The sequence below is a fragment of the Emys orbicularis genome, chromosome 12 (genome assembly GCF_028017835.1).
Source record: "Emys orbicularis isolate rEmyOrb1 chromosome 12, rEmyOrb1.hap1, whole genome shotgun sequence".
NCBI classification, from domain to species: Eukaryota; Metazoa; Chordata; order Testudines; family Emydidae; genus Emys; species Emys orbicularis.
Genome location: NC_088694.1, coordinates 19,873,124 through 19,891,458, shown reverse-complemented (window position 1 = coordinate 19,891,458; position 18,335 = coordinate 19,873,124). Strand labels below are relative to the sequence as shown.

The following is an 18,335-nucleotide window of genomic DNA, read 5'->3' as shown; positions in this document are numbered from 1 at the left end:
CTTTAATTCGGATTTAGCTGCTTTAATTCGAATTAACGCTTGACCCGTCCACACAACGAAGCCATTTAATTCGAATTAAAGAGCCCTTTAATTCGATTTCTGTACTCCTCCTCGACGAGAGGAGTAGCGTCAAAATCGGTATTGTTAATCCGAATTAAGGTTAGTGTGGCCGCAATTCGATGTTATTGGCAATTAGATGTTATTGGCTACCCACAATGCAACGCTCTGGAAATCGATGCTACTACAGTAGCTTGGACGCACACCACCAAATTAATGGTGCCTAGTGTGGCCGAATACATTCGAATTTATAAAATCGGTTTCCTAAATTCGAATTATATAAATTCGGATTAATCCTGTAGTGTAGACATACCCTGAGTTCGCAGCTCATTGACAGGAGTTCCTTCTTGCTGTTTAACTGCAGTCTCCACTTTTGCAATCCATTCATCCCAAGGTACCTCTTTGCCTCCATTCTCGCACCAAGCATTCATCCATTCTAACACACCAGAAGGCAGCGCCTCCAGAACAAGTTGCCTCAAATCCTCCAGGTTAGTAAAGCCCGCTGGTAATCTAGTATATGTTTGAATTCTGTCAGCCAGCTTGGCCGGAGCGTCCCCTGGCATTCTTGCAATTCCTTTAAGGGCAGCTAACTCACTGGATAACTTAAAATGCTTCTGAGCCACACGTTTAAGCATTTGCGCCACATCGTCATCAAAACCAAGGGTATGACAGTTCAGGGGTCCCAAAAGTGTTTGTACCATAATTGGTTCCTATAACATGTCAATTCCTACTGCCTTTAATAACTGCGAGCCTTTATGGAGCCATGCCATAAACTCATTAAAATTTTCAGAAGGGGGGGGGTTCGACAGCTCCAGCTAGCGCAGTTACTTCATTAATCTTTAAAGCGTCGAGCCTGGCTGTTAAGCCGCTCACGCAAGGTGGGTGAGGGGTATATGTACTTTTGGATGCCTGATTCCTTTCCCTTTCTGCATAATTACTGCGGGGCCATGGCTCCCTTAAACAATCAGTTAATTTTTTCATTGCAGTTTCCACTGCATCCCATAACTTCAATGCAGGGGGGCCATCCGTGTGGGGGGTAGCATCAAGGGTAAAGTGGGGTATACCTGGAGTGTTAGGGGCAGGGTCTTCAATAGGGCTTTCTCTCCCATTTTCCCCCGTTCCTCCTGTTTTAACTGGAATTGAACTAGGTTTTGGGGAGGGTTTACCCAGAACCTGGTTTGCATCATAAGGTGGCGGTTGCGGTGCTGTAGCCCCTGCCCATGGGTCAAGAGAGGATGGTTCAACTGGGTCATTCCACATGTCCCCATTGCAGCATCCATTCCAATTGTCCCATGTTTCCATTTCTGTCCCCACACTTCAGGCACTGTAACAGCACTCGAAGTCTGTTGAACACCCGGGGACGGCACCTTTTGCTTCTGCAAGTTTTCCACAGCTGTCTCCAATTTTTTATTTTCCTGCTTTATTTGCTCCAGCATATCGTGAGTCTGGACTGCCTGTTGCCCTGCTAAAAGAGCTTGGGCTTTCCAGTGCTTGACTGCCCGGGTTGCCTCTTCTACTTCCCCTGTTTTTTCCATTACCTGTCTGGCCAGTATGGTGGCGTGCTGTTTAAGCCATCTCACTGCCATAGACATTAGTTGCAGAATTCTTGCTTTTTTACTTGTATTATTATTTTTTAGAGCCTCGGTTTCTACCATCGCTCTACATATGCCAGTCCATGTTTCCCCACTTTTTAAAAATTCATATGCACCCCTTTTACTGGCAATCCAGCGGGTCCATGAGTTATCAAACTCTGTGGGGTATAAAGGGAGCATGTCAGTGCCAGCCCATTCCAAGTACTGCCAAACTGTGGCAGGGTGTGCTACCTCTTTAAGGAATGGTCTGAAGCTTACAGCCAACATTGCATGGGTGCAATCAAGGAGCACCCTGCCCCACCCTGGGGGCTGGCCTATATAAACAGGAAAAGGAAGCTGAGTGAGTGAGGGGTATGGCTGTTATTACAGGGTGTAGACAGTCAGGTCATAAGCCTGGCTCCTAGATACTTTGTTTCTCTGACTGTACTTTGGTGGCTCTGAGTTAAGGGCATTATGAAGAGCGTTAAGTGGCTCCTCGCTTGACCCAGCACCCAAAGGAAAGGGAGAAAGCCTACCTCAGTCCCAAAACAATAAGAGAACTAGGAACTCTGGTAGCTGGGTTGGTTTGGATGTATTCTTAAAGGGGACTTTTTGTTAGTTTGGTTTGGCTTCCCCCTTCTAGGATTCTGTGAACAACCCCAACTGTTCAAAAATCATAAGCCAGGCCCCATTCTGAGACTGGCACAAAAATCAGGGAATTTTTAAAAAAATACATTAGAGTTTTGATTTGCCTTCTGGCTTTGAGCATTAAGGGTGACTTTTTCAAGCTTTTCTTCACAACCATGAGGACTAGAAACTTACTCTTCTTTAAAAAATGAGACTTGAGATTCTCACCTAATCACGTGTCCAGTGAGCAAGGGGCTTTCTTAAAAACACCAAATATTGTGAACCTCACAATTAAATTGTAAGAGTTGGTTATGCTACAGTCTATGGAAAGAACAATCCTTCCAGTTCATTTGCATGTATTCATTTATTATTTAGATGTTTCCTGCTTAGTTAATCAGTGAGAAATGGCATCTTGCAGAAAAAATAAAGGATAGCAAAGATGTGTATTGTCAGTTGTAGTTGAGATAAGAATTTCAGGTTTCCTTTCAAAAACTGTGAGTCATGGACTTTTTTATCAGTGTAAGAGATGAATTTGAGCAACATTTGATAAGTATTTAATACAGGTACCAAAGAGAATTAATTATAAGTTCTTTTTGCATGTGCAGCCTGAACTATGCTCCATTTTTCTGTACAGATGACTGAAAAACATCAGACTTTCCCCCACCAGTTCTCTATATACAGGGACATAGAGAAAAATTGTCAACATGTTTTATCAAAAGGGGTCACCTTAATGAACAAAGAGTACTTACATTTCATATATACATAATAATGGTGTTTAAAGAAAGCATTCCAAAGATCTTTACTCCATGGCTTTAAATGCACTGTACTCTGCTGGTTAACAAAGAGTCTGACTAGGATTATTCATATTCTTCAGTGAGCATTGCACACTTCTCAGCCAACCACAGGTCAGTTTCACCTTTGGCAGCTGTGCTCTGTCTGCAGGAGAGACAAGTACCATCTGTTGTTCAGACTTTTGTTTCTACACTCCCAGGTGTGTATTTTGGTGCTGTGTTCACGTGTGTATGTGTGGTAGGGAGGGGGATCAGATGATGATGACATTTAGGGAATGCAGCCCAAAATGTGGAAAAATATCAGTCCAGATCCTGTAGTCAGGGAGTCAGTGGGGATTTAGCTTGAGTAAGTGCTGAGTAAAGGACAGCGAATTCAGCCCATAATTTCTCAGGAAGATGAAGAGTGGTTAAAAGAATGTGTATTAATGTTAACTTGACACAATGAGGGAGAGTGCGATGATACTGTAATTTAAATTATCTACACCCCCCCCCCATGCCCAAGTGGTACGCATCCTCATGTACAGAGGCACAAACTAATGCATATACACACAAGTCAATCATACGTGCGCATGCCTAAAGATGTAGCCACAGTCCAACAGGTACAACACATACAGATACATGCACACGTCACCCTCTTTTTGTTCTGTGTTTGTCCAGTGCCTAGCTCAATGGGGTCCTGGTTCACGGCTGGGACTCTTAAGTGCCACAGTAATACAAATAATTATAATACTATTCATCCATGTACACCCCAGCTGGTACATATGCATGTGTACAGAAATACATCAAATTAAAATAGAAACCAATGTAATCGAAAGATTTAACAGTGTTTAAGAAATGTTGAGAGGCTGCGAACAGCTGATAAAATGTTATGAAATTTTTAATGTTTTTATTTTGCCTGTGTTTCTTTTATCCAAATTTAATCTTCCTGAACTGCAGACATATCCAAGCTGTTTGGGCCTGATTCTGATCTCATTTACCCTAGTGTAAATCAGGTATAACTCCACTGATGTTAGTGAAGATCAGAACAGGGCCCACTCCCTTTAAGAGATGCACTAATACAATCTATAGAGCTAGATGAGCACATTTTTATTTTCAAATTCACAAATACAAAACTGAAATTGCCAGATCTTGTCTGGATTCATAATCTAAAACACAGCTCCGTTCTAGTTGCAGTTCACATTTGTCCATGGGATGAGGAAGTGTGTTGCCTCTGCAGATTTAAATAGAGGCCATTAGAGGGCATTTAAACTTCAGTTTTGAATAACCCTAAAAGTTTATCACTGTGAGAAAATAAAGCTCGGGCTGCCTGCAGAATAACTTTCCTTGGCTGCTCCTGCTGGAACAGCCCCTCTGTATTTGAAGATGGCCCTTTCCCAGCTTTGCGGTTCGTTTGCTGTTTTGCTGCCTTTGTTTTGGCCATGGACTTTAGGTTTTTGTGCTTGGATATTAGGTGGCACCTCCGGAGCTTCGGAATGGGATCAACAGTGTGTGAATTCCTTGTTTGCCTGGTTGAAAAACATGCCAAGCCACTGGTATTGTAGACGGAATGTAGCGATGCTAAAGAGATGCTTTCTGCTGGATAGGAACTCCATTGTTACTTTCAGAGGGAAGTATTTTCAGAGAAGGGAAGGTGAATTAAAACTATCATAAGGAAGACTCCTGTTCTGATGACAATTTGAATATGTGCTGTTTATTTGTGGTGATAGCTGGATATAATGAGCTGATTGTATGTGAATAATAGAACTGTACAAATCAGAGATAAGAATTTATGGTATTAGGTGCCATCTAGTCCTTTCCCTGAAGGTCAGTACAGAATTGTTCCCTACAGTGTTTTTTCTAATGTTTGAGACAGTCAGTGTCTTGGCATTAGCTGGCAAATTAAAACAAAGCAGAGCAGTATGTGTGACATTTGGGTGAAGGAGCAGTATTTTTGATGCACCCCTCACTTGTGTGTGCACAAACCTTAATGTATACACATATTAGGAGTTGGCTACAGGCATATTGGGCCTTTGAAAATCTGGCCAGCAAGAAATATATCAAGAAATCATCCCCAGAACTTGGAAAGAAGCATTCCCCTCCTTGTAGGCTGCATCTGGAGAAGTAGAAGGATTTGGGGTGGCCATACCTATTACTTGTTCTAACTTTTTGGTTTTTTATTCATACTTTAATATAGAGATTCCCAAACTTTTTCTGGGAAACTGTGCCAAGTTAAGGGACTCTGAGTCATACTCTACCAGCAAATGATTGCTTCCATTTGACTGTATCTACTCTAACCCCCATGGCGCTTGGCCTGCTTCATACTCCTGTCTCACAGTGGTGAGCAGCCAAAGCTCTATGGAAGGCACACAACTGAATGGAAGGCAGGCCCGGCACAGAGACTCATCCCAAGATGGAGAGGGGATCCTAGAGTACCAATTGCAAAGGCCTGAAGCACCAGTGCTGCAGGGGATACTGCCCCAGAGCTTGGGAAGGCATTCACTGCTTTAGAGCATGCATCCGGGATAATCTGAGCCAGACATTCCCATGGGCAATGCTGATAGCCGGGCATTCCATATGGGACCCTAATACAGACAGAGGAGAGGCTGAGATCCGCTAACCTTTAATAATGCTTTTAAATCCATGTACAGGGAATTGCACTCTACAGCACTCTCAGGGCCTGATCCAAAGCCCACTGACATCAGTGGGAGTCTGTCCATCGACTTCAGTGAGCCTTGGAGCCAGCCCGGAGTGCCGAGCACATTTGTGTCTGAAGATCCAGCCTTACCTGCCCTCCTTGCCTCCCCTACTGCAGTGACTGCTCCATTTGAGCATTTCCTGGGGGATCCCGGCACTCCTAAGAGATCCCCTCACACAAGGGATAGCCAGAACCTGCCTGAGAGTGACAGCCCCAGGCTCCACGTGCAAAGCTAACCCCAGACTAACCCCATTGCTTAATTCTGAATGATAAAAACCTACTTGGAAAAGCAGCAACAGCGTGGCCTGCCGGGGCATAATAATGACTCTCCCGCAGAGGGGATCATGCGTGATCCCATGAGTAACTGTACCCACACAGCATCATTTGCAAGGGACGTACTACAACAGCGGTCACAAGCTGGCAATAAGCTTACGTTGCCACTGCACGGTTTAAAATATACGTGGCAGGATTTCCCCACATTGTCTAGAGAAACCGTAATGGGCACGAGCAAGGGGGCAGGGATCTTGTTCCAGATTCTTCATCCTCCTTTGCAACTGAAGTCAGTCAGTTCTTCCCTAGCTTCACTGGGGGTAGAACACCCGTTTCTGCTGCAACCATAGCGACCTGGGCTTGGGTCAATCTGGCTGCTGGGATGAAGTCTTGACACCAAAATCTGAACGGTGTGGGCGGGGCTACAAACGACCTCTTCTTGCCCTCTGGAAAGACAGAGCAGACAGTGTAACTTTTCTCTTACCCACTGACACTGTACAGCCAACCCAGAGACTAAAGCATCTTAGAATTGTTTCTCTAATGCAGTGGTTCCCAAACTTTAACAACCCGTGAACCCCTTTCACTAAAATGTCAAGTCTCGCAAACCCCCTCCTAAAAATGTATATGTCCAGGGATTTTCTCCTTTACCTGAGTATAAATTAGAAAAGCAGTGATCTTGGAAATATAAAATTGGTTTTTAGGACATGCTGATTACACACTATGTATTATTAATTATTATTTATCATGACAGTATTTTTATTACATTATGAAAACGGCAACACTCTCCCAAGATCTCACTTTCATCACTTTGAATAAGCCTGTTATAATAAAAGGCTCGTAGGTTTCATCAAGGAGTATCAGACGTGAAACAGCAGGAAGGGATTTAAGAAGCCAACTCAGAGTTCCTCCTACACAAGCATTCAGGTCTTGAACAGTCCAGGCAAACAACGCACATTACAACAAATCTTAAACTTGTTCTTCATAATAATTTTAAGATCAACACTAGCTGCCTATTTAATTTTAAAAACAGCAAAAAATTTCCACCTCCCTTTGCATTTCTTATAAGGAGTCTTGAAGTTTAAATCTCAGTGTGATAGATATGCTTGCTTTGATCTACTTAGCTCTTGGAAGTCCAGGGGCTCCGGGCTGCTGGCCCCAGTGTCCCTAGGGACAGCTCTGTCCGCCATTAGGGAATTTTTTCCCCGAGAACCCCCTGTAACATTTTGCAAACCCCCAGGGGTTCACGAACCCCAGTTTGGGAACCACTGCTCTAGTGTCACTAACAGAGACATGTCTCTCAAACCTGAGTGAGAATGATCTGTGCAGCGAGAGAGGAATCTCTCACGGTGTTCTAACCGGACATGACTGCTGTGCTTTAAGGCAACTTCAGTGACATCACAGATTACCTGGGTCTCTTATCCGGCAATCATCCCAGGAGTCGGAATACTATTTTCTTCAAAGGTAGATGATGTCTGGGATGGCCCATTGATACTGGTTAGTAACTATGCCTAGAGTCAGGCTTCCCCATCCCCGCCACATGTGTGTCAGAACTAACTCCATTTAACACAGGCACACAGACCTACGTTTGCTCCAGGCTGCTGCCTGCCTTTTCTTTCTGTACCCGCCAAATATGCGGCACCAGTCTTGCACCTGCAAAATGAATTGCAGGCACCAGTCTGAGCATTTGCCCCTCTAACTACTTGATTTGTGTTTGCAATGCAATTGCAGACATAGAAGTGGGGGTGCAAATTCCTTCCATAAAGGGAGAGAGCCCTTTTGGAAATCTGGCCCACAAAATGTAAAGAGAAGTCAACAGGGGGCAGGTGGGGGAGGGTTATACACCATTAAGTCTATGTAAGGGCTTTTCTAAACACAAAAGTTGTACTGCTTTAGCTATACTGCTCCCCCAGTGTGGATGCACCGATATCAGTCTAAAGGTGCTATATACTGGGATAGCCATGCCCATTCAGGAAGGGGAATATGTTCTGCTGCTGTAAGGCATTTTTATATTGGTATAAGTGTGCCCACACTAGGGGTTGCACCAGTAGAACTATACTATACGCCTGATTATACGAGTAGCATGGAGGACATGGATTTTATTCAGATAATCGGGAGTTCGGCGAGTTGACAGAGCAGGAGCCATTCAGCAGCAAGAAGGCCTCCCCAGCAGCTGGTGGCTTGTCCTCCTCCTCTTCCTCATTGTCCTGTCCTGGGGGGACGGGGGGTTTCTGCTCTGTCCTGCTCACTCCCAGGGCTGTGGGACTGCAGAGAGCTCCCTGTGATCCTTGGGGGGAGAGGGAGGCTGTGGTCCTGGTGAGGCAGAGCAGAGACACCCAGCCAGGACTGTGCCCTGCCCCACCAGGACTGCAGCCTCCCTTGCGCCTGCAGGTATCAGGCATCACCAGCCCCGCAGCAGCACAGGGCGCCCTCTGCAGTCCCGCTGGCACAGGAGGGAATGAGTGGGGCCATTCAACAGCAGGACGGCCTCCTGCGGGGCCAGGGGCTTGTTCTCCTCTTCCTCATCACAGTCCTGGCCAGGAGGTCTCTGGTGTATTATCCAAACCTCCACATTATCCAAGTCCCTTCCTTGTTCCCCACCATGCAGAGGGCATGTACGTCAGTGGTTCTCAATCTGGGGTACGTGTACCACTGGGGGTCTGCAGAGGTCTTCCAGGGGGCACATCAATTCATCTAGATATTTGCCTAGTTTTACAACATACATAAAAAGCTCTAGCAAAGTGCGAACAAACTAAAATTTCATACAGACAATGACTTGTTTATACTGCTCTATATACCATACACTGAAATGTAAGTACAATATTTATATTCCACTTGATTTATTTTATAATTATATGGTAAAAATGAGAAAGTGAGCAATTTTTCAGCAATAGTGTGCTGTGAGACATTTGTATTTTTATGTCTGATTTTGTAAGCAAGTAGTTTTTAAATGAGGTGAAACTTGGGGATATGTGAGACAAATCAGACTCCTGAAAGGTGTACAGTACTCTGGAAAGGTTGAGAGCCACTGATGTATGTCATGCTAGGGGACAAGGAAGGAATTCAGATAATGCAGAGGTTTGGATAATAGGATATCAGATAAACAGCAGTTTACTGTATATTGGTAATAAAAAAAAAATCACTCCCCCAACTGACTTAGTTAGACCAGTACAAAAATCATTGGGTAGGCCAGTCCTTAGTGTGAAGGTAACTTACCCTGTAGGATGGTGACAGCTAATGCTACACACAGGAGGTGTTAAAAGGTGCCCGATAAAGAAGGGAAGGCCCACAATGGCACATTAGTTTGCCACTTCAAACTGCCAAGTGAACGTCACAGACATTCTTTAAGGGGTTCATAGTTTAATAAAAACCTCTATTATTCCTGGGATCAAACTGGCTTTGGCTCAGTCCCGATTTGATGTAGATGACACTGATAGTAAGGGGAAAACATCAGGGGACCAGGGGAGTTGTGAATGCACCTTCAGTCACAGGGTATGTCCAGGCTTTGCCAATTCCATTAGCAGTCGCTGGGTCATGTTGGACCCATCACTGCTCTTGGAGTCACATAGTTAGTGGGGCAAAAACTCAGGTTTGCACCACTCAATTTAGTTTCAGGTTTGGATTTTCTAGCTGCAGTTTGTGCCTGCAAAAAGGAGAAAGCCTTTCTGAGAAGCTCACCCTGGCACACAGCTAGCTGGTGAGTGGTATGTGTGTACACAGGCGGCTAAGAGAGTTACTGTGATCCTTACGTCAGTGTGGTGGTTAGGATTTCCTTTTTCTATAAAATCTGTTGCCAACTACAGACCTGCTAGCAGTGTTTTACTGGCTGAAGTCTAACACTTACTGTATTAGATGTTCCTGGGAGAGCCTGGCAGGGTCTGAGCATGCACAAACGTTGGTGAGTTTCGAGCCTGCAGTACCGATTCTGGTTTGACACCCGTGTCGAAATCCCCATGCCACAGGTTGCAGAGCAGGCACTCCACTCTGTGCTCCATTCTTCACAGAGGTAGGAAAAACTTGCTGATGCCGTCCCAGGTGGCCTAAGCACTGCACAAGGAAGAGGCATGGAAAGAGACTTTTAAGCCACACACAAATGTACTTTGCTCTTGGCCAGTGGTACGAATCCAGCCCAGGCTGGTAGTGACCAAGGAGCGCCTGCAGTCTGTGAAATGAGTTGGGGGTGGGGTTTCTCCTTTTGATGTCCAGAAGTTGATGAGTGAATGGGCCAGGTAGACTGATCTGTCATCTCACCCTTAGAGGGCTCCTTCCAGAACAAAGATAAGGCATTTTTAGGTACTGTTGCTTAGTTGTTCACTGTTGCAGGTTACACAATGTAAGGAACCCAATTGCAAGAACAGGTTCCATTTGGTTTAACCCTTTCAGTGGTGAATGTACCTTCCAGGGCTGCTACTTTACCTAGATTATATTATATAATTGTACCAGGGCACTCAGGACTTTACCTGGCTTGGCATCCTGAAGGAAGTGACTGTCTCGCCTCTCACAGATCCATTCCTGACAGCACTTCCCTGGGACCTCCACACGCCTCGGATGGGGACAGTCCGGAGTGGGCAGGCGGACATCCTCGCTGCAGAGGGGTACACAGGTGAAGCCTCCATCTGAGCAGCGGCACTGGATCTTACAGCTGGGCTGGAACACCTCACCGTCTCGATAGACCTTTCCATTCACCTCGCAGCTGTCGTCTTCCTCCTCAACTGCAATCAACATCCAGAGTAACCCAACAGTAACAAAGCGACCAATCAAACGCAGAGAGAAGGACTCAGGTGCCACTGAGGGCAAACATACAATCATTACAAAGGTGAATCGGTCATTTGTGGGCTCAACTTAGGGCCTGGTCCAAAGCCCACTGAAACCAGAGCGTCTTTCCATTAACTCCAAAGGGCTTTGCATCTGGCCCAGAGTGCCCAAGTGAAGGAGGTAAGCGACCAGATTAGCCAGGTGGTTGGCTTTGCTGGGGCTATGATAAGCTACAGTGTCTATCTGGTGAGCAACTCATACCAGGTTTTGAGTTTTTCTCCTGGCTCAGGGGGTGGTGATCACAATGTAAGTGCCTGGACAAAGAGAAGTAGCTGAATTCTCTCTCTGGTCCACCGTGCATGCCTATGCACCGGATACAAATGTTAAATAAGAATAGAGCTGGTCTAATAGTGACATAATTTATTTTCAAATAAACCTTTTCGTGCGAGGAATTCCTGGATTAATTATTTAAAGGATATCATTTGTCCCTCTGCAGAGCTGGTGAGAGAATGAAAACAATGACGTGTGCTTAATTCTGAGACAAATGCCAAAATGTGTCGGAGAATTTATTCACGATGAATCATTGGACCAGCACTAGCTAATAAATAAATAATAACCATCAGCACATTCCACAGGGACATTCAAAGTCCAGCCTTCTCTGTAGTCTCAGCTGCCAGGTGGTAGCAGCCAGCCACTGGGGCAGCTCACCAGGATCCCTCATCAGAGGCTGAGCTCATTCTGTGTGCATCCAGCTCATTTCCTCTGCTGAGCCTGGAACCTGGACCCTCATGGGCCACAGGCAGCAGCTCTTGTAGGGGATTCCTCACTGGAGCAAGACAACAGGAGTCTTGCTGCGTTTCTCTTGAGTGGGAATCGCTCGCAATATGATTGACACACTGAATGTAAAGCTCTCAGGCTGCTGCCTCCCTGTCCTGGGTGGAGTCAGAACCCCAAAGACTTCCTCTTGGGGCAAGTCTACAGTACAAAATTAAGTCGACCTAAGTTACATCGATGTACAGCCACTGCAGTAATTGAACCGCTTTTGCATGTCCGCACTTCACGCCTTGTGTTGGCGGTATGCGTCCTCACCAGGAGCGCTTGTACCCCTTTAACTGTCAGTGTGGGGCATTGTGGGACGGCTTCTAAAGGCCCCGACAGTTGATGTAAGCAACACAGTGTTACACTGACACCGTTTCAACCTAACTACATTGACCGAAGTGCTACGCCTCTCGCAGGGGAGGACTTAGTAAGTTGGTGTCGTGGGCGAGTTACATCAATGGGAGAGACATTTTAGGGTAGACACTTACAGAGTTAGGTCAATGTAAGCTGCCTTACATCAACCTAAATTTGTACTGTAGTGTAAACTAGGCCTTGAAAGTGGTGCTGGCTGTGCCAGCTTCCCCTGGATGGAAAGTACTTTTGAGGAGCAGCAGCCACGTGGTCCCATAGCCCATGTGCTTTGAAGGTCTCATTTGAGAAGACAGAAGGGGAGCAGATATAGGACGGGACCCTATTCTCATTGCCTGCTGTCTGGTGTGTCATCGGCAGGAAAAATGTACCCTGGCAGAGATGTACCCTGTGTGGGATCGTAGGAAGCTGTGTTCTTGCCTGAGAGAGTCCTGAAGGGATAAACTAAGATTGAACTGGACTGAAGGCCACTGAGAGAGTGACTGAAGAGTGGTCTGTGTGTGTGTGAGAGAGAGCGACAGACAGAAAGAGGGAGAGAGAAGAGCTTCTCAATAGAGTCTATTGCTTCTCCTCCATAGGGGTCCCATCCTCCTTCCTAACCTTCTTGCCTACTTCCTTATGAATTGCTCAGAGAAGAGGTTCATCAGCCTGCAAGAGAACCACTGACTCTTTACTTTGCAAATGTCCTTCATGTCTGCAAAGTTTTAGGACTGCGACAGCCCCACTGCCCGCTAGCACAGCACAGAGCCCAGTGGTACGGGAGCTTAGGTACTATGGTATTGAGCATCCCAGAAATACCTAAAAAAGACAGGTAAGTCCTCCAAACTAGCAGCAACTACCATTTCTTGGGAACCCGCTGAAGGAAGTGAATCTGTTGCCCATTAGCTCTTGTAAGTCGGGGAAGGTTTGATGTTTGTTCAGCTCACATCCCTGTCAGCTGACCTGAGCTCTCTCAGGAGGACAGGAACTCAAGGAGTGTTTGTTGAGTTTGTTTACGCTCCTGCCAGCTAATGTGAGAACTCCAGAGAGAACAGAAGTTGATGACATGGCATAAAACTCAGTCCATGTTCTGTGTCTGTTCCCTGCGCTGAGGTCAGAGCCTTTGTTTAACAGGCCTGGTTGGGGGATTAAATGTCGGATCTGGGGCTCCATATAAGCATGTTCCAGATACATTTCAGCCCGCTCTACCCTGGGACAGTTGTTTTCTTTGCTAGCTCTGTGGGTTGGTCGATACTGGCGACATTTCCCTCAAAATTCTAACCGGCTTTGAAACCTGGTCAGCAAAACCATCTTACAAACTGGTTTGAGCCACAGCACAGAGCAGACACCAGGCATCCAGAACCACTTTTTATTAACCACTCCTCTGAGAGCGGGTCAGGCTGCCTGGGCTGGCTGCAGGTCCCAACAGTTTTAGGATGGGGTTAGCTGAACAGGCTGGGATTTGGGGGAGCCATTTCCCCGGTGTCAGCCAGGCCTTAATGAAAAGAGTGAGAGGAATGTGCTCACAGTTGCAGGTTCCTCCTCTCCCCAGGTGGTCATCACTGTAATCACAGATGAGGCCCTGGCTCCGATCACACACATTGAGGTGATTGCAGGGCTCTCCCAGGCGTCGCGCGCATATCCTGCAGCAGCCGCAGCCGTCCAGAACCAGAGGGACGCCGGGAGGGCAGCGGGGTGGGATCCAGGGGCAGTAGCATGGTGTCCGGCAGAGCTGAGTATAGACCTGCAGAGGCAAAACCATAAGTGCTCACAAAGGGTTTTTCCTCAGCTTGCTGCTGCAACCTTACAGTGAACCCCACTGAGTTCACCTCAGGCTTGCTGGGGGGTTAGTTTCATGGGGGTCAGGGTTTTGTTCCCAGCATGACTCAGGAGACTCTGCATTCCACAGAGAGGCTTCAAGATAGATCTGAAAACAACTGTTCCTATGATACCACAAGATTCTGAGCATCTTCAGCCCCCCCAGAAACCAATGAGAATCAAGGATGTTCAGCACCACACAGGATTAAGCCCTAGATTAGAAGTTACTCAGAATGGTCCAGTTTTGATTTAACAAACCAATGAGAATTGGTCTTACTGCATTGTCTCTTATTTCCTCCAATACCTGAGTCTCCCTCTCTTTCCCCCTAACCTTAATGACAGTGAGGCCTTGGGAAAGTCACATAACGGCTTTGTGCCTCAGTTTCCCCATTGGTAAAATGAGGTTGATAATACTGACCTGCCCTGGAACTGGGGTTTGAGTTAATTATTTTTTACACGGTACTTTGAAAATGTAAAGTACTAGGTAAGCATTAAGTATTGTTACCATTTTGGTACTTTAACGGGAGTTTAGCCAGAGAACAGGCGGTAAGGATGAACAGAAACTGAGTCACAGTCTCAGGACTTGTCTTAACAACAATTATATACACCGACACAGTGTGGTGGTGCAAAAAATGATGCAGGTGTTAGACCACAGCTCCTAAGTGTGTTACATTGTTAATAGGCTGTGCCAGTCTGTAATTTTGTGGAGCAGTTAAAATGTGAGTTATTGACATACAGTAGTACATTGCAACAGCTTCCCTACAGGCATTACATCGTATCAGAGCAGTGGGACTTCTTACCATATTCTATGGGTACCCAAAATTAGGCTTGCTTAATCAAATGAGTGAAACCAAGCGAGTGTCACTACTTCTCGCTTTGGCCCATAATGTGTCCTTAGTGATGCTCTGAGCCCCAGCTGCTGCGGCCTCTGCACCAATTTGGCCAGATGTGCAAGTGGCACACTTGGCTGAAATTTTCAAACAATGGGAGCTTAGTTGCGCTTGGAAAATATAGCTGCTCAGATAGAATGGATAATTGCTTAGGAAAGTTTGTGCACAAATGCCTGTTTGCATGGACAGTCAGCTGATTTGCAGTGCAGTGACCTGCAGGAGTTTAGGTAGGTAGATAGATATAAATATTGATTATCCATTCTGCATGCACAATTACCTGTGTGCAAATATATTTTGCAGACACAGGAAGGGCCCTGTTTGCAAATCTGGCTGTGAGTATTGATATGTTATCACAGAAAAAATATCAGTAGCTTTCCATTTGTATTTTTCAAGTGAATTCATTGCTGGTGAAAGATGCTGGATTGATAGCCCCCTTGTGTACAACATGAACAGCAGCAGAGTAAATTTCCTATGAACGCACACTGCCCCTACCAATGTGCCATGCATTCCTGCCTACTAAATGAAGCCAGAGCAGAGTTCAGTCTCCATGCTGATTCAGACCTTGGCTTCTCTGCTGAGACTGACAATGAGGGGAGCAATCCGTGGATTCCACAGGAATGTTCATATTAATCACCATCTTCCTTTCCCTCTTTCATTAGCAGCATGTCTCATAGCAACACTCTCCCATTCTGCAGCCTATACCTGGACAGAATGGATCTTGGTGCTGCTGTTTATTTTCCTCATCGGCATCAGTGCAACTCACACGATGATCCTTTATGTCCCTGTAGTAACTTCAGTGGCAGGCACGAGAGTCAAATGTATCCCAGATAGCTAGCACAATCCCCTCTTTAATACACTTTTATTATTGAATTATGTTATTACTGAGACAAAAAGTGTAGTGAGATTTACAGGAATAAGCATAGGTACAATACCTACAGTTACACTGGCTAGGATGAAATAACAAGGGCTATCAATCATCATTCTTCAGGAAATAAGTTGAGAGCTACAAGGGTCAGGAAGAAATTTTTCTTCATGTACAGCTTTGGCCAGATGTATCTTTATAATGGGTTTTCATCTGCCTATGAAATATCTACTATAGGCCACTACTGGGGAAAAATTATCCAGACGATTGATCCAATCCGGTTCCATTAATCCTGTTTTCCTCTGTTCCTTTGTAGTTAGCTTGTCCTTAGATGACAATTTGTCCTAATGATTATAGGCCACAAGTATGCAGGTTAAAATTCAAACAGGCATCACATTGCAATGATCTCATTGCTTGTGATGTGTCCAACTTGAGGAATTCAAGCAGCATTTCAAGAAATTTGCAACTGAAAAATTCAAAAGTTTTAAATTTTCCTGCTCTTTGCAAAGGGAATTGTTTCACACAGCACTTCAGATCCAGGAAAAAATGTTTTAGAGCAACCAAAATCCTGTAGGAGGCATCAGCTGTACATGCGCTTCACTGCATCTTGGGAGTGAAAACTGGATAATCACTGAGTAATCCTGAAAAAGCAGTGCCGGTTGCTTGGCTCTGTGTCCCTAGAGGCTTCAATGCAGGGCAATGAATCTGGAGAAGTAGGTCTATAAACCATTACTACAATTGTCTGCAGGTAGCAGGTATGCATGCCAGAGCCTTGGACACAATTAATAATGAAGATGGGTCATGCATATAGGTCCAAACTTACCTTTGTTGTCATTCCTTTGTCTTTAGTGGAATTGCACTAGAGATACGTTTGGCTCATTCATTTTAAATCATTGCTACTTAATTCAACATTTCCTGAGAGTCATGAACTCCCTGCCTCTACCTTCAAGGGGTTGCATGAATATGATACATTCTGCAGCGTGCATACTAATAAACATGGTAAGATCTTTGAATTGTTGCAGTTACAAAGCTGGATTCTATTGGTTACAGGTTGCTTTGTAAGTAAGAACCAAAAGCTTCCTTGACTAGAATAAAGCCCCCAGCTTCCTTACCTTGGAAAGGATGCAGAGAAGAGAGAAGAAGAGCAGCTGCTTTTCCAGTTGGCTTCTCATGCTGCCTTACTCTCTGGCACTTCAGCACATCAGTCCCCAGGCACTTTGGAGGCAGCAATGTGTTTGCAGTTTTAAAAGTCTCGGAGTAAGGTCCTGCTGGTGTTTATACTCTTCCCTGCTCTGATGTCACTCACAGGCTCCAATATAAACATGAGTAGGTTTGGACAAGCATCAAGATTTTTTTTTTTTCAAACCCACATTCCAGCTGACATTTCCACTCACCTCAAGGTGAGAATGTGCAGCCCATTGAGAAAGCAAAGAGAAGGGAGATTCTCCCATGGGCTTGGAGAAGCAGCAGAAGAGGGGAGAATAGGCTGTACTAGAATGCAGGAAAGTGTGCACATCACAGAGAGATTGCAGTAGGGAATGGCAAACTGGCCATAGCTGAGGTTGGTATGAAAGCTTTACCATTTCCTGCTGTTTCAAACTCAACATGAATAGAACCTATTTGTTTACTGAACTATTTCCCTGCAGATTTTGAATTTCTAGCCTGCAGGACTTGTTTATCCCTGGATTTGCACATTAAAAGTGATTCCACTTTTTATAAACCTTTTTCTGGAATATCTGCCCCATTCTCTCATTTCCTGCCAGTGGAAAATCAACATACACAGATAATCTGGCATCCCCTCCGAACTCCTGACCAGGACATTGGAACAACCAGAGAGGAGCCTGCCTCAGGGAATCCATCCTAGTTTTACACTGAGCCCACATGCTGGGACAGGACTTTGAAAGTGGAAAGGGTCAGGGTGCTGTGTGGTTACTCATACAGTACAGATATCTCAGGGTTATGTACCTCACTCACTATGGAAGTTCAGTGAGTTGCTTTAGGCTCCCAGAAACGGAGGACACAACGTTTGCAAGGTGAGCTTCTCTCACTAATTTCAGGTTTATCTCCTCTAAGTCCAGGTGTTGTATTAAACTGGAGAACTGGTTTGTTGCAGTGGCTCACCAGGCTATTGCATGGAGCTTCTGTTGCTAGAGAGAATATTTAGAGGGTGTGTTCAGTTTTTACTACATGCAGGGGTGTTTGTGTCTGCAAAGGGCAGGTACAAGGGGTGGCTGAGGGACTAAAATCTGGCCCTCACAGCAGTATTGCCAATCCCTAGTGTTGAAAAACGATGAGGCAGGCCCTAAAAAATCATGAGATTTTAAAGCCAAAGTTTTGGGTGCTTTTTATTTGCCTTCTGGTGTTAAAGCATTTGGGAGGTGGGGGTCACAGTCTCAAGGTTTTCTCCAGAACCACAAGAGCTAGAAACTTACTTAAAAAAAAAAAAAGAAAAAAGCTGAAATTCATGAGTCCAGGAGGTGGGGCTTTAAGAAAAATACCAACTATCTCGAGACTTGGGATAAAATCACGAGAGTTGGCAACACTGCGGGGGAGGCGGGTACCGTGTTTCCCTTTGCCACCTCTAACAGGACCTTGCATAGAGGGATGGGCATGATGGCATTTTCTCCACAATCCAAAGGGGAGGGCCCCATACCAGGACTGGATTAGGGCAATCTGCCATAGTTACACCATGACACCGAGTCCCCTGTGGCTCTAACCACATAGTTCCACTCCTGCCCCATTGACCCCACTGAGGACCATCCAGGGGTCATATGTTGCCCTCAGTCTGGTACTACTGCTAGTAGGGGACATCTCCTAAAGTCTGTATCCTACCTTTGATTGAGGAACACTGGTACA

At 45.4% G+C, this 18,335-nt stretch overlaps 1 protein-coding gene across 1 annotated transcript; it reads right to left on the bottom strand.

The window, feature by feature from the left end:
* Positions 1 to 6,412: 6,412 nt before the first annotated feature.
* On the bottom strand, positions 6,413 to 16,651 carry CCN5 (cellular communication network factor 5). Its single transcript, XM_065414960.1, has 5 exons — positions 16,592 to 16,651; positions 13,437 to 13,653; positions 10,448 to 10,699; positions 9,832 to 10,034; positions 6,413 to 6,436 (listed from the first exon to the last, which is right to left on the bottom strand). Exons 1-5 carry the CDS (start codon positions 16,649 to 16,651, stop codon positions 6,413 to 6,415), a joined length of 756 nt encoding a protein of 251 aa, XP_065271032.1.
* Positions 16,652 to 18,335: the final 1,684 nt, after the last annotated feature.

What these genes read in the sequence shown, in the direction of transcription:
- CCN5 (XM_065414960.1), bottom strand. Translation starts at nt 16,651, where the DNA reads ATGAGAAGCCAACTGGAAAAGCAGCTGCTCTTCTTCTCTCTTCTCTGC. An exon ending in GAGAGGAGGAACCTGCAACT is followed by an intron (nt 10,700 to 13,436) that starts GTGAGCACATTC and finishes TGTTGATTGCAG; the next exon opens with TTGAGGAGGAAGACGACAGC. An exon ending in TCCCAGGAACATCTAATACA is followed by an intron (nt 6,437 to 9,831) that starts GTAAGTGTTAGA and finishes CTGTCTTTCCAG; the next exon opens with AGGGCAAGAAGAGGTCGTTT.